We start from the raw sequence: 15,352 nt of genomic DNA on the forward strand, positions 1-15,352 counted from the left end.
GACCTTGACTCTTGCTCTAAGGACCTAAGTGTGCCCTGCTTGCCTTCCTAAGGCACGTCAGCCCCTCTTGCAAACAGATTTCCTATGGGCCCTCTTGTCATTTAGAAATTCCCTTCTTTAATCTGAATCATGCTTCCAGTTCCAGCCATTCACAAAAGAACTGGCTTTTCCCAATGTAAATTCTGAAAGTATGTTGGCAAGCCAGTCATTTAGAATTTGGGCCTCACCTCCCATAGCCAGAAAATGATACATAATGGCAAAGTCCCCAGGCCAGCCCGCAAAAACCTACTTATCGAAAACGTAGCTGAACCGAGGCAATCAAGCCATAGGCAGCTTAACCACGCTTGGCATTGTGTTTCCTTTGGAATGCATGTCCTGTACCAACAGGGAAGCCAAGAAGGCAGAGGGAAATAAATCTTGAACTTAAAGCTATGTTGTTGTTGGGATTTTGCAACCAGGTACCAGTAAACCAGGCCCCCGAGGGTGGAGAAATGTTGGATGTAGATGCTCACTGAGTCCGTTATCAAATCTCGGGAGTTTCCAAAGAAATGTTTAAGATTAAAATTCAGTTCTGCGGAAGTAGAGCCTCAATTTAATACCATCTACCAAAGCACTGTGACGTCTGTCATTTTGGGGTGAAGCTGAAGATCCTAAATCAGGAGAGGATGAAGGGCCTCCTGGTGGGGTGGCCCTAGGCTCTGGAGCACACTTAGGCGAGCAAGAGATGGGCAGAAATGCACCTGGGGCTCTGGCAGAGGCAGCGGGCTGTTGGCCACCTGGTTTGGGAAGAAGTTTTAATCCATTTCGATTACAAAAACATCCTGTTCTCTGTTCCTAACAAACGGCTTTCTCTTTCTGATTTGCCCAAGAACATCCTCCTCTCACATGGATTAAGACAACAGGCCTAGAGTCCGCCTGCCGATGCAGGGGACACGGGTTCGTGCCCCGGTCCGGGAAGATCCCACATGCTGCGGAGCGGCTGGGCCCGTGAGCCATGGCCGCTGAGCCTGTGCGTCCGGAGCCTGTGCTCCGCAACGGGAGAGGCCACAACAGTGAGAGGCCCACGTACCGCAAAAAAAAAAAAAAAAAGAAAAATGACATTAGAGAGTGAGAGTCTTTAAAAAACTGATGAGTTAGCAAAGAGACTTCATGACCAAAGGGGAGAAGCAATGAGCTGAGCACCTATTATGTGCTGGTTGCTGTGCTGTGCCTTTTCACCTGCATATCTTTCTCCATCCTCCTAAACATCCTAGGACGTGAGCATTATTATCCTTATTTAATTGATGGAAATTGAAGCCTGAGAGGTTATGTTAGACCGAGAACCTTGGACCACTAAGTAAGGCTTTGCAGGGATTCAAACACATCTTCTGGCTCCAGAGTGACGCTCTTCCCACCACCCCAGCACCTCCTACCATCAGAATAGAGCATCTCCACGTCACTGCCCTTGAAGCAAATACATTTTACTCACTGGTTTTCAAACAGTAAGTAAAAAGAAAAGAAAAAATTCAGAATGCAAGGATGACCCCATTTCTTCTTAAGCATTTTTAATACCGGCAAAGTGATAAATGTACCGAGTAGACTTGGCATTGAGTAGCCTTCGCAGTACATGGCTGGTCAGACTGAATGAGAAGGTCACAGTTTCCAGAGAGGCCTGGCGGACACTGGGCTCTTGTGAGGGTGACACTGAGTTGTCCGACACTAAGAGGAACGGGCCCACCCACTCATTTGACTATGTGTGTACCCAGCTCAGCCAGAGAGAAGGGACAATTATATGTGTTATTTGGTAATAGAGAGTGCGGTGGGGAAAAGCCCTGGGCTGCAGAGAAAGTGTTTAACCTTTTTAAATTACAAAAAAATAGGGGCTGGACAGCCACTCTGACAGCACCCAAATTAAATCTAACCACAAAGTCATATCAAAGCCAATATACAGAAAAGAGTTGTGTTTCCAGTTAGAAGACACACACCCAGTAATCCCATTTCTTTTCTTATAAATTTATTTATTATTTTTGCCCGCGCGGGGTCTTTGTTGTTGCACACAGGCTTTCTCTAGTTGCGGTGAGCGGGGGCTACTCTTCTAGAGCGGGCTTCTCTCGTTGCAGAGCACGGGCTCTAGGCACGTGGACTTCAGTACTTGTGGCACACGGGCTTAGTTGCTCCGAGGCATGTGGGATCTTCCCGGAGCAGGGCTCGAACCTGTGTCCTCTGAGTTGGCAGGCGGATTCTTAACCACTGCGCCACCAGTTCAGTACCTTCCATGACAGCTCCTCCGGGCACCTGGACTGCGTTAGAGTCTCCCCCTAGTGGAAAGCTGGAACATTTCAGCGTCGGTGATCATCTGGTTCAGAACGGAAATGTCTCAGGGTTTCTATTTGTAAATATTTCTTTACTTGGGGCTGAGCAAAAACGGAGACCAAAACCAAGGGATTTTTAGGGAATGCAGGTGACAGTAGAACTCCTTACCCTCCCCTGAAGTGTATGCTCTGGAAATCTTCATAGAAATTATGGAAAGTACAGGTTTATCTGAACAATCCCATTCATGCCTGTGCATGTACTGAGTCTCTCTCAAGCCCTCACCTCCAAAGAGACCCAAAGTCGCAAAAGAAGTCATCACATAGCGATCTGATGTAGTATTCAGCTCCCACAGAGAGAAGAATTCTTGTGTTGCATGGGTTTGTGTAGTGTCAATACAGAAAGCAAGAAAGAATGGAAGTTAAGATCAACACGTTCTAGGCGCTGAATTCTGAGACTTTGCCGATGCAGAAACTGAGCACTCTGAAATGAGCACAGTAGCTCCGACACAGAGGTGGGGCAGATGGTGGGAGCGGAGAGGCCTTGACGAGGGCCGGGCTGTGAGACCCACCCTTGGCCCTTCTATCAGGGGCTTCCCGGGACCTTGGCGGCAGGGGTTAGCCTTGGACTTCACTGCACCCAAATGGCTCTCTAATGCCAGTGAGTGGGGAGGGGAGGCAGGGAAAGCCTGGGCCAGCCTGGCTGGTGAGGGCTCCCCAGGGTCCCTGTGGCAGAGAAGAACTTCTGCCCACACTTAAGAGACTGCGGGATCAGGAAGGCAGAGTTGAGCAAGAAGTTAAAGGTCAGAGAACCAGACGGGAATTTCTGAAGGGATCTAGATGTGGATTTTAAGCCAGGGATTAGAGCCTGGGGATCAGAGGTCTGGAGGATGAGTGGGAGGCCAGGGCTAGATGAATATACACAGCAGGCATCCGAGCCAGTGCGGGCTGAGGTGTGCCGGCTGCAGCTGCCTCGGGAAGGGGGTGGCGGGGTGAGGCTCTAGCTGCACATGAAGGGCGGAGGCGCTTTAAGAACTGTACCCCTAAACTGTGGACGCTTAGGCCAAACTTCCCTCCAGGAGTGGCAAGAGTGGTGCGTCTGAACCAGTCCTGCTACTGGCCTCGGTCCTGGCTAAGCAGTCACCTGAATCCTTAAGCTAAGGGCATCTACAGGGATCATCCCGAGGGTCAGTTCCATTCTGCCCCCACCTCGTGTCATCCCTCTAAACCTGGGCTGAATGGAGACCTTGCAAGTGCTCTAAGAGGAGCTATGTGAATTTGGGTTGGCCCAGTTGGTCCTGTGGGATCTGTTTTGTCAGCTGTCAGGGATTAGTTCTGAACTGTCTGGCTGGGTAGCCAAGTTGTTAGTTAACCAGAACCCGAAAGGAGGCGAGAGCTTTGTAAAACCCACCTAGTACTAGTAGCTGGCACCAAACTCTAGCGAAGTTCCCATCTCTTTCCAGTGGGGTCTGAACAGGTAAATCTCTCCATCCTCCCCTGCGGCACTGCACTGAATACAGGATAAGGGTGCATGTTTTTAAGCTCCCAGGGACCATGTGATATAACCCTTTACGTTCATTGTCTAATACAGCAGCCACCAGCCCCCATGTGACTACAGAGCACTTCAAAGTGGCTACTCTGAATTGAGACGAGCTGAATTCCAAGTCTTAACATGAAAAGAGAAGGTAAATGAGCTCATTATTATGCTTTTAATTATCTGTTGAAGTGATAATAACTTGGTTACATAAAATATATTATTACAATTAATTTCGGGCTTCCCTGGTGGCACAGTGGTTGAGAGTCCACCTGCCGATGCAGGGGACGCGGGTTCGTGCCCCGGTCCGGGAAGATCCCACATGCCGCGGAGCAGCTGGGCCCGTGAGCCATGGCCACTGAGCCTGTGCGTCCGGAGCCTGTGCTCCACAACGGGAGAGGCCATAACAGTGTGAGGCCCGCGTACCACACACAAAAAAATTAATTTCTTCTATTTCCTTTTATTTAAAAAAAATAGACTTTATTTTTTAGAGCAGATTTAGCGTCACAGCAAAGCTGAGCAGAAAGTAGAGAGAGTTCCCGTCTACCCTCTCTGTCCCACACCCGAAACTTCCCCACTGTCAACACCCCACAGCTGGACAAAACATTTATTACAACTGATGAACCTACAATGACATATCATTATCACCCAAAGTTCACAGCCTCTAACTCCTTAATATGGTTAATCAAAAACTGAGAACTCCATTTGAGGCCTTATATTTACTTGGGGGAGCACTGCTTTATACCTTTCCTGGTGGCAAATCCAAAACAAAGACCCTTAAATACTCTGGATGATAAACACATACCTACACAAAACAGACTGACCCAGACTTTGAGACCTTAACCCAATTAAAATCTAAACTTTGCCCCTTCTTTTCCTAGCCAGTTAGGAAAGAAATTACTTAGAGGAAGATCTTCATATATAGGACTCTATCAACTGAAAGTCTTGTCTCAGAGCCAGACTCACTTCCTACCCATTCTTGGAATTTTTCAATCAACAGCAGCTTGCTGTGGCTCGGGGGGGCTGAGATGGGCATCCTTCTGGGAAAATGTTTCAAGTGTTTCTGGGGGTTTCTAGCTTCTGGTGCTGTTTTCTCAAAAGGCCAGTTTCTTTCCTTTTTTAAAATTTTTATTGGGGTATAGTTGATATACAATGTTGTGTTAGTTTCAGGTGTACAGCAAAGTGAAACTGTTATACATATAGATATATCTACTCTGTTTTAGATCCTTTTCCCATATAGGCCAATACAGAGTATTGAGTAGAGTTCCCTGTGCTATACAGTAGGTCCCTATTAGTTATCTATTTTATATACAGTAGTGTGTATATGTCAATCTCAATCTTCCAGTTTATTCCCCCTCTCTTACCTCCCCGCCCCGGTAACCATAAGTTTATCTTCTCTATCTGAAACTCTATTTCTGTTTTGTAGACAAATTCATTTGTAGATAAATTCATTTCCACATGTGATATCATATGATATTTGTGTTTCTCTGTCTGACTTACTTCACTCAATATGACAATCTCTAGGTCCATCCATGGTGCTGCAAAGGGCATTATTTCGTCCTTTTTTATGGCTGAGTAATATTCCATTGTATATATGTATCACATCTTCTTTATCCATTCCTCTGTTGATGGACATTTAGGTTTCTTCCATGTCCTGGCTCTTGTAAATAGTGCTGCAATGAACACTGGGGTGCATGTATCTTTTCAAATTGTGGTTTTCTCCCGATTTATGCCCAGGAATGGGATTGCTGGATCATATGGTATCTCTAGTTTTAGTTTTCAAAAGGCCAGTTTCAATCTCTGATCCCACAGGTCCTGTGCTAGAACCACTTCTCTCCATGTCCCCTCAGGGGCCTGGCCAGCCTGGGAGTGTCAGAGCCAAGGTTGGGTTGCAGGCTTGTTCTTTCCTGGCTCCACAGTGAATACTTACCTTGGAGATTGTTATTACCACTCTGTGCTTGGCTGCATTATCCTGAAGCCTTGTGCCATTAGCAGACTGGCTTTCCACACTTCAGAAACTGACTCATGTACTTCCCCCCAGGGCTCGCAGAAGAATGGTCTAATTTCCAAAGCTGGCCAGCACTTCAGGCCAGATTTGGCACCAGCCGCCGTCCAAGGCCTGGTGAGAAGGGCTTGTTTGCCTGAGAGGATTAAACACAGCGCAGTCGGCTAAGCTTCCACGGAGCCGGCTAAAGGACTTCAGCCCTAATCTCTTACTACTGAGGGTCTTGTCAGCAATGACCAGCCATGACGGCCTTTCTCTATGGCTGATGTTGCTCGTCAACACCACTCCAAGGATGTCACAGCCCGTCTCTTTGCTGTCGCCTTTACTTCCCCTCTACAAACTCCATTTTTATTCTTCTGAAGAATGGCCCATCTCCCTCCCTCTCCTCACCCTGTTTCTTTCACCCACCAGGCTGCCCGTCTCACTGAACAGGAAGAGGAACGGTAGTCACAGGCTCACATCCTCCTTTCCGAAGAACTTACCTAAACAGAACATTCACTTTTTTAAAAAATTAATTTATTTTATTTATTTATTTTTGGCTGGGTTGGGTCTTCATTGCTGCGTGTGGGCTTTCTCTAGTTGCGGTGAGTGGAGGCTACTCTTCGTTGCGGTGTGCCAGCTTCTCGTTGCGGTGGCTTCTCTTGTTGCAGAGCATGGGCTCTAGGCGGGCAGGCTCAGTAGCTGTGGCTCACAGGCTCAGTAGCTGTGGCGTACGGGCTTACTTGCTCCGCGGCATGTGGGATCTTCCCGGACCAGGGCTCGAACCCGTGTCTCATGCATTGGCAGGCAGATTCTTAACCACTGCACTGCCAGGGAAGCCCAGAACATTCACTTTTTTCAAAAGAAACTTCTTTTTTTTTAAATTGTGAATAATATTTTATTTAGTCAGTTTTGTTTACAACTGAAACTCTAGGAATTCAAAATTATCCTCCTTGCCTGTGAGTTTCTTATAGACACCAGAAAATGTTTCAACCTCGTGTTCCACATTGTTCTGCTGTGCTTTATCCAAATGAACCTTTATGAGTCGGCTGCCATCCACTCTCTTGCCCACAATCTCACTAGGGAAAGCCAAGTCCTCCAGGATGGCGTCGTGCACGGCAGTCAGAATGCGGCTCCTGGGATGCTTTTGCTTATTTTTTGTATGGCTTTTTCGAGTTGGCTTAGGCAGAATTCTCCTCTGAGCAATAAAGACAACGTGCTTCCTGCTGAACTTCTTCTCCAACTCACGCACTAGCTGGACCTGGAGTTCCTGGAAAGGTTTCAGTTGCGGAACGGGAACAAAGATTATGATAGCTCTCCGACCACCACCAACTGCAATTTCCTTGGCGGCCGTGATGTTTAGCTTCCGCAGCTGGGCCTTGAGGTCCGGGTTCATCTCCAGCTGCAGGAGGGCCTGGGAGATGCCCAACTCATACTCGTCCAGCTTCTTGCTGTTGGGCTTCATTATCTTCACGCTGGAACTGAACGTGGCCTTGCTGACATCAGCAACCCTAAGCGCCCATGCAACCACGCTCAAGCATAGCAAAATCAAAAGAAACTTCTGACTGGAGAAAGCAGGGTGAAAGTCTGTGTTCGTGAGCAACCTCGACCCGCAGGCCACCTCTCGATTCTGATTTAATGTTCTTTCCTCTGTTGGTTCTAACACTGACCCTAGAGTCAAAGGTCATGATCAAAAGTCAGTTTTCCCACAGTGCCCTTCTGCAGCATTGAAATATTTAAATTCTTTTCTTTTCTAATAGAGCTATATTTTCCTCTCTGGTCAAGGAGCTATTAGAAAGTGTGTCAGTTGCAAAAAAGGAAATGCTAACTAATGTATCAATATTTTATTTAAGATTTTTGCATGAGATTTATTAGCAAAACTGGCCTCCTGTTTGTGAGTTCTGTGTGTACATGATATACCATCAGTGTCAAATTTTGGCATCAGCGTTATGCTGGCTGTATAAGACGACGTTGGAAGCATTTATTTTCCTTACTCTAGAAAGGTTCTTAAAGTGTTAGAGTGACCTATTTCTTAAAGATTTAAAATAATTCATTTGTGAAATTATCTGGGTCTGCCATCTAGACAACTTCCCAACATCATATATGGTAATTCCTTAGGTCTTCCCATGTGTTTGCTTAGAACTGAGCATAAAGTTTTTTCAAAATTTCAGGGCTTCCCTGGTGGCGCAGTGGTTGAGAGTCCACCTGTCGATGCAGGGGACACGGGTTCATGCCCCGGTCCGGGAAGATCCCACATGCTGCGGAGCGGCTGGGCCCGTGAGCCATGGCCGCTGAGCCTGCGCGTCCGGAGCCTGTGCTCTGCAACGGGAGAGGCCACAGCAGTGAGAGGCCTGCGTACCGCAAAAAAAAAAAAAAAAAATGCATCCATCTTTGTGTTATTTCCCCATTCTCCTTTCTAATTTTATGGACTTGTATTTTGTCCCTCAGTTTTGGGGGGGGGTGGGATATTAATGGTTTATCTCTTTCATTTAAAACCATTAGACTTTGGATTCATTTTTTTTTCTGCCAAAAATCTATTTTTTTAAATTTATTCATTTCAACTCTCAACATAATGTCTTCCTTTTGCTTTCTGTAATTAGCTTGGGTTCTTTTTCAGACTTCTTGAGTTGAATAATCAATGCATTATTTGGATTATTTTTTATTTATTAATGTTAAGTGCTTAAACCTAACAATTTTCCTCTGAGCATTGCTTTAATCATATTCTTAGGTTATGAAGCACAGCTTTTAAATTTATTCATAATTATTATTATCTAGGTTTTCTGCTTAAATGGGCTGGGCTCTCTGCTCTGAATATCTACCTACTTTAAGTTTGGGGCTTGCCTCTCTTTTGCAGTGAGAAAGGCTGGGGGAGCGGGGGTCTTAGAACACACAGAGGGCTGGTTCTAGGGTTCCATCCTATGCCATCCACACATCCCCTGCCATTCTGAAATGACAAACTTTAGAATCCCACTACAGAAACGGCCCTTCTTTCTCCTGTGTCCTCTCCAGGAATTTAAACTTAATTGTTCCAAGTATAGCACCCCAGGTTGGGTTTTACAGAATTCTTTCACTTACTTTCAGGGATGTTAGCATCCTGCTTTGGATCTAAAGAGGGGATGCTTCATTACCCATTCAGTCAACGTTTGTCGCGTGTCAGGCTCTGGGCTGTTGCTGGCACCCTTGCTCCTGCTACTCTAGTTCAATTAGTGCCAAATATTCTTCAGAATGGTTTGGGGATTATAGATATTATTTTCTGTATGTTCCAGGAAGAGAAAGGGACAGATAGCATTTTATTCCACCATCTTTTGTCAAATATGTCAGCAGTTAATTTGTTGACCAATACTAGTAACGTTTTTTAGAACTATGGGACTCATAGTCAACTTAAGCTTAATTTCCAAGTGACCCACCTTCAGGAATAGAAAAAGAATTCTATTGACTTAAGCATTTCCCAAGCACTAACTGATCTTTTGTCTCCTAAATAACATTCACCTTTATGCCTTTTACCTTCCATCAAGCAGCAGAGTTTATTGGCCTGATTTATCCTGCTGAAAACACGAGGCGGGGCTGGTAACAATGTGAGAGGGCTGCGTCCTGCCCTTGTCCAAGGAGAAAGCCCAAACTCCCAGCTCTTTGCAGACCTAACTTTGAATTTGAAAATGTGCTTAGCTTCTCTTGTTACTGCCCAAGGCTGTCTGCTGGGGTAGGGGAGAGCCTGGCAACAACAGCTAATGAGGAAGGTCAGAAGGCGTGTCAATAAGCCCATTGTCAGAACTTTTTTTTTCTTCAACCTGCACAAATTGGTCCACAGTGATACCCAGTAAGAGGGACCCTCAGTCCTCAGGTCACACAGTTCCTATGGCTCCCCTGGACAAGACCAACCCCAAAGAAGGAGATTCAAAACCTAATCATTAAAAAAATGGTATTTTAGTATTTAGGGAACAAATTAATAAGTCATACACACTTAAAAATTCATGAATTATTTCCTCTAGTGTAATAGCAATGCCCTTTCTTGATCCCTGAGTGAAAGGTGGTTATGGAAGTCTGACCAACAGTAAGGATGAAAAACAAATGCATTAAGATGTGGAAGAAGTTTATAGATATTACCCCACTACCTATTTAATAAAATGCTTTCTTTTTAAGGAATAAAATATGTTTTTCATAAAAAAGAAGCTAATCATAAATCACACTGGAGGTTTTACATACAACCAGAAAATTGTCAGATGGAGTAGAGTGTCTCTCAGGCAGACTTTTTTTTTTTTTTTTTTTTCCTCAGGCAGACTTTTGCTCTGTGTTCCTGGTCTCCCTCATCCTGTGCTGGATGCCCTGAGCTTCCAGAGAGAGCTTGGAGACCAAGTCCAGCTCCGCTCTTGGAGAAATCAAAGGCAGTGCCAGGTGAGTGTGTAGGCACTTTTCAGCCACCTGCCTTGTGCTACGATGCTTCAAAATGGCTTCAAGCCAGAAACCCACTCCATACACTGGCTCAGGCTTTTAAAATTAGAAAAAAAAAAATCCTCCTGCAGTAAGAGTTGGCAGGCTCTCCTTGAGGGGACGTGGCAGATGCCCTGTCTCCATACAGTTTTGGGGGATGTCGTATCTTTGAATTTAGCCTCTCTTCCTAGCCCCTTCTGAAAGAGGAGAGTGTCACCACGTTATCTTCCAAGACAGATGACTCTTCTACTTATTTTTTCAAAGGAGTGGGTGGGAAATGGAGAAGAAGTGACCAGAGAGATGGTGGTGGGAATCCATGGTCTCTGAGGCACTCTGTGATTGTGTGGGGGGCAGAGCTGAAGCACAGGACAGTCATGCATGGATAAGGACTTGACACAAAAGGCTGGGCGATCTAGAGCTGGCTTCTAGAAGATGCTTTCCTCTGGACCCAGCTCTCATAAGAGGCAAGATTCACTGAGCTGGTCAGGAAAGTAGCAGAATAGAGGTGATGGCAGCATTGAATGTTTCGCACCACAGGCCAGCCTAACCCTTCTGGAGAACCGACAGAGGCTCTGGGCTAAGAATGACCTCTCCTTCTAGAACTATCTTTGGAACCCTAAAGCTGACTTTCATCCTGAGGGTGTCTGTCAAACTCCAGTGGTCGGGCCACATGAGGAAAAAGCCTCCAGGAATCCCCTGGTGGTCCAGTGGTTAGAACTCAGAGCCTCCACTTCAGGGGACACGGATTTGATCCCTGGTCTGGAAACTAAGATCCTACAAGCCGCTCGGCAGCACAGCCAAAAAAAAAGAAAAAGAAAAAGGCTTGGGACCTCAGAAAGCACAGGATCTGGTAGAAGATCTTCACACAGTGAAGAGACCCCAATAGGTTGTATTTTCGGTGTGGACATGAATTGGATATATGCTGTCCCTCCCCACTACCACCCAGACATCAAGGCAAACTGCCTTTCTCCAACCTTAGTACTTGGGTAAAGGAACAAACTCTCTGCCTTGGTTATTCATAAACACAAGGCTATTGTATAATTTTCCAACTTCAATCCACACTATCTGGGTAGTCCCAAAAAACTGAAGTACAGAATTCGTATAGAGTGCTGCTGGGTTGGAAGTAGTCCTAGGCTCATGGAAAAGCAAGTCCTCTCAGATTTGCCTCAAAGAATTGCCGTAGATAAAACTTTCGAAAAATATGAGCTCATCAGCACAGATCACAAACTTCACAAAGACAGCAGGTCCATAAGCATGATTCAGCTGAAAAAACAGACAAGGACGCAGCTTTCCAAAAGCTTCACAGGGCTTCCCTGGTGGCGCAGTGGTTGGGGGTCCACCTGACGATGCAGGGGACGCGGGTTCGTGCCCCGGTCCGGGAAGATCCCACATGCCGCGGAGCGGCTGGGCTCGTGAGCCATGGCCGCTGAGCCTGCGCGTCTGGAGCCTGTGCTCCGTGACGGGAGAGGCCACAACAGTGAGAGGCCCGCGTACCGCAAAAAAAAAAAAAAAATAATAATAATAATAATAATGCATTGTCAAATATAAAGATCAAGTAACGAAGTGTGAACATGATTCTAATTACTTTAAAAAAGATATAACATATTTATATCATATATGCACAGGTAAAGGATAAGGAGGAAATACACTCAAATATATGCAACAGAAACTCAGGATAGCAGGCTTGCAAGCATTTTTAGTCTTCTTTATACCTTTCTATATTCCTATAATGAATGTGGATTATTTTTATAGTCAGAAAAGAATGACAAAAAGAAAAGCAAGCGATACTTATAGAACTGATCATTTAACACGAAAAAGTATGTTAGAAGTGGGGACCAGTCTGCTCATGTTGTCTTACATAAGCATTATTGGGTTTCCCACTAGTGTCACAGCCTCACGGTCACGAACAACAAAAAGGAGACAAGGAATGTGCCCCTGACAAACTTGCCTCCTTTGCCAGGTGGCTCAGAGCTGGCCTATGCCTGGTTTTGTGATCTCCTGCAGCTCTCTGCTGTGCAACACGCAAGCTCATCCTCCTTTTCCTCTGAGACACGATGACACGATGTGGGGACAGAGGATTCAAAAGTCTATAATAAGCACTCAGTATTGGGTTCTTAAAAGAGTAACCCAAAATGCTCTGGGAACCTGAATGTTTCACAAGGCACATATGCAATTTCTTATGAAAGTTCCCTATTACCATGTTTCTTTTTGAGCTAAATTTGTTCTTTCTCTAGCTGGGCTTTCTACCAGAGAGAGAGAGAGAGAGAGGAAATGGCTTTTTCCATAAAGTCCCATGAGGATGCTCTGATGACATTGGAAAAGCTTTTCCTCACTCATCTACTCACTGTTGACTTGTAAGATTATGTCTCCTCATCTTCAGAAGAGAGAATAATGCTGAATTCCTCTGAAGGCCTGAGATGAGAAATGATGTGTTGCTAGAAATGGTAATATCACGGAAATGTGGAATCTTCCGTCAGTGTGGCTCTGAGTCCCTCCATCTATCCATCCATCCATCCATCCACCTATTCACCTGTCCATCCATCCACCTATCCATCCAATTTGTATAGAAACAATTATGCATCACGCATAGTACCAGCTGCTGCAGTGAAGGGAACAAGGTATAATCCTTGCCCTTGAGAACCTCATGAGCAAACAGAAAGAGGCACGTGCCGAGCTCACTGTGGTGCAGGTTACACCAAGTGCGAGTGTTTGCCATTTGCGAAATGCCAGGGAGGAGATAAGAGCGCAACTCATTTCGCCTGCCTTAGAGTGACTGATCCTCACACTGGGGATAAAACATGTAAGCCTAAGAAACAGTTATCTAACAAATCCCAGTGATATTCCCGTGAGTGACCTTGGACTCAGAGTTCAAGGAGAACAATCTAAGGAAAGTGCCCTGCCTGTCCCAGAGATGTGCTGTCGCCACGCCCTCAGAAGCAACAAAAGTGTATTTCTGTGAAAATGTGCATCTCCTCTGCGAGTGGGCAAGTCTGCTGGCACATTTTTTTTTTTTTTTTTGCGGTGCGCGGGCCTCTCAGTGTCGTGGCCTCTCCCGTTGCGGAGCACAGGCTCCGGACGCGCAGGCTCAGCGGCCATGGCTCACGGGCCCAGCCGCTCCGCGGCATGCGGGATCCTCCCGGACCGGGGCACGAACCCGTGTCCCCAACATCGGCAGGCGGACTCTCAACCACTGCGCCACCAGGGAAGCCCTGGCACATGCTTTTACAAGTTGTTTTCATCAGCTTCTCACCTGCTCAACTGAAATTCCCAGGCCTCACGAGACCCGTTGCTTAACCAGGGTAGAGCTTAGTTCCATGTAGGACTGACAGGGCTGGCATTTAAAGCAATCACAACAGCAGGTGGATGCCCTAAATGTCCCAGGAGCCCATTTTCCAGACCAGCACCGTCCAGTGGAACTTTCTACGCTGACAGGAATGCACTGTCAGATACTGTAGCCTCTCGCCCATATGGTGAGTGAGTTCTTAAAATGTGGCCAGTGAGACTGAAGAATGGAATTTTTCATTTTATCCTATTTTTAGTAAATTTGATTCAAATACCTTAATTTTAATTCATTCAAATTTAAATCATGGCTACTGTACTGAATAGCAGAGTTCTAGATCATGGTGCTGAAGGACACAGTGAGGTAAAGACTTTTCCTTGAGCGAACCGGCGCCCTGGGAATTCACAGAATCACTCAGCTCCCAAACCGGACCGTGGCTCTCAACAGCCAGACGGGCCCACGCCACGGAGTCCAACTTCTCATCTCTCTCCACCCCCAGAACCAACTGCAATCTAAAGGACTCACGGGACCGCTTAACCCAAATTCCATTAGCCTGAATCTTAACCCCCTGCTCCTTTTCTTTGCCAGTTCAAGACGTTTCATCAGAGTGAATGGAAAGATCAGGACACTTTCAACGGCACGTCAGTAGATCCTGGGATGGGGCCCAAAAGTATGAATTATGAAAAGCATGTCTAGGTAATTCTTCTGTGCTGCCAGATTTAGAAGCCTTGTTGCTTCATACCAGCAACAGAAACACAGTAGAGAATTTATCATAATGGGAGCATTTCCTCACACAAGTATTTACTGAGCAGAGGATATGAGCTAGGCTTTAGTGTAAGTTAGGGAAATAGCGGTGAACGAGACAGACAAGAGGGCTGTTACATACTCTTGCGTGGGGAGACAAAAATAAGTGTAAACAAATAAAAAGACAATTTCAAGAAGAGAGTGTTCATCAACTTGCAGGAAAAGAGTGTAATGAGATAGAGAATGATGAGGTTTGGGAGCTGCTTTAAACCGAGGTGGGGGACATCCTCTCTTAGGAGGCGACAATAAAGCTGAAACTTGAACCATGCAGTTAATTATGCCACGGTCTGGGGGGAAAGCATTCCAGGCAGAAGGAACAGCAAGTGCAAAGACCCTGAGACAGGCACAAGTCAGGGCTGCCTGAGGTCTAGAATGAAGGCCAGTGTGATGAACCTAGAGAGCAAGCCAAGAATGGAGGCAAGGAAGATGGGGTCAGATCATGTAGACAGGGGTCAGATTACATATATGGCACGTGGCTTAAATTTTATTCTGTAATAGGGTTAGACACCATTAGCGAGATTTAAGCAACAGAGCAACATGCAGATTTACACTCTTAAGAAGTTATTTTGCCCGTTAGGTAGAGAATGCAGTACAGTAGGGGAAGTGTGGACACCCAGAGAGAGGAGTTCTTGCTGCCGTCTAGGAGGAGATAATGATTTGGATGTGGTGAGATGTAATTAGATTGTGGGATATATTCTGAAGCTAGAGCAAATAGGACTATGGCACTCAACGTGGGATATAACTGAAAAAAAGGAGTCAAAGATAAACGATTCTTAGCTTTTGGATCTGAGAACTGGGTAGATGTAGGAGTCCTTTGCCTCACAACAGAATCTTGGGGGAGATCCCTCCAAAGAGGGATGCGAAGACATTTGATTTGAGGTGTCTATTAGACATCCAAGCAGAGATGTCATAGAGGCAGCTTCCTTAGGGGAAAGATGAGGACTCTGGAAAGATAGAGTTGAAAGTCATGAATATATAGATGGTATGAGATTAAAAGAGATTACTTGGAGAAAGAGTGGAGAGGAGAGGAACAA

General features: G+C 45.8%; 1 protein-coding gene across 1 annotated transcript; it reads right to left on the reverse strand.

The window, feature by feature from the left end:
- Positions 1–6,722: 6,722 nt before the first annotated feature.
- LOC136141926 (small ribosomal subunit protein eS7-like) lies at positions 6,723–12,950 on the reverse strand. Its single transcript, XM_065900078.1, has 3 exons — positions 12,828–12,950; positions 11,413–11,497; positions 6,723–7,477 (listed from the first exon to the last, which is right to left on the reverse strand). Exons 1-3 carry the CDS (start codon positions 12,948–12,950, stop codon positions 6,723–6,725), a joined length of 963 nt encoding a protein of 320 aa, XP_065756150.1.
- Positions 12,951–15,352: the final 2,402 nt, after the last annotated feature.

Source organism: Phocoena phocoena, chromosome 21 (assembly GCF_963924675.1).
Source record: "Phocoena phocoena chromosome 21, mPhoPho1.1, whole genome shotgun sequence".
In the NCBI taxonomy this organism is placed as follows: domain Eukaryota; kingdom Metazoa; phylum Chordata; class Mammalia; order Artiodactyla; family Phocoenidae; genus Phocoena; species Phocoena phocoena.

Bases quoted from the DNA above. Each gene is read 5' to 3' on its own strand.
- LOC136141926 (XM_065900078.1), bottom strand. From the start codon at position 12,950: ATGGCAAACACTCGCACTTGGTGTAACCTGCACCACAGTGAGCTCGGC. The intron at 11,498-12,827 runs GTACTATGCGTG...CTGTTTTTTCAG, and splicing joins TCCCTTCACTGCAGCAGCTG to CTGAATCATGCTTATGGACC. The intron at 7,478-11,412 runs GCAATTCTTTGA...CTTTGACTCTAG, and splicing joins TTTCGAAAGTTTTATCTACG to GGTCAGTGTTAGAACCAACA.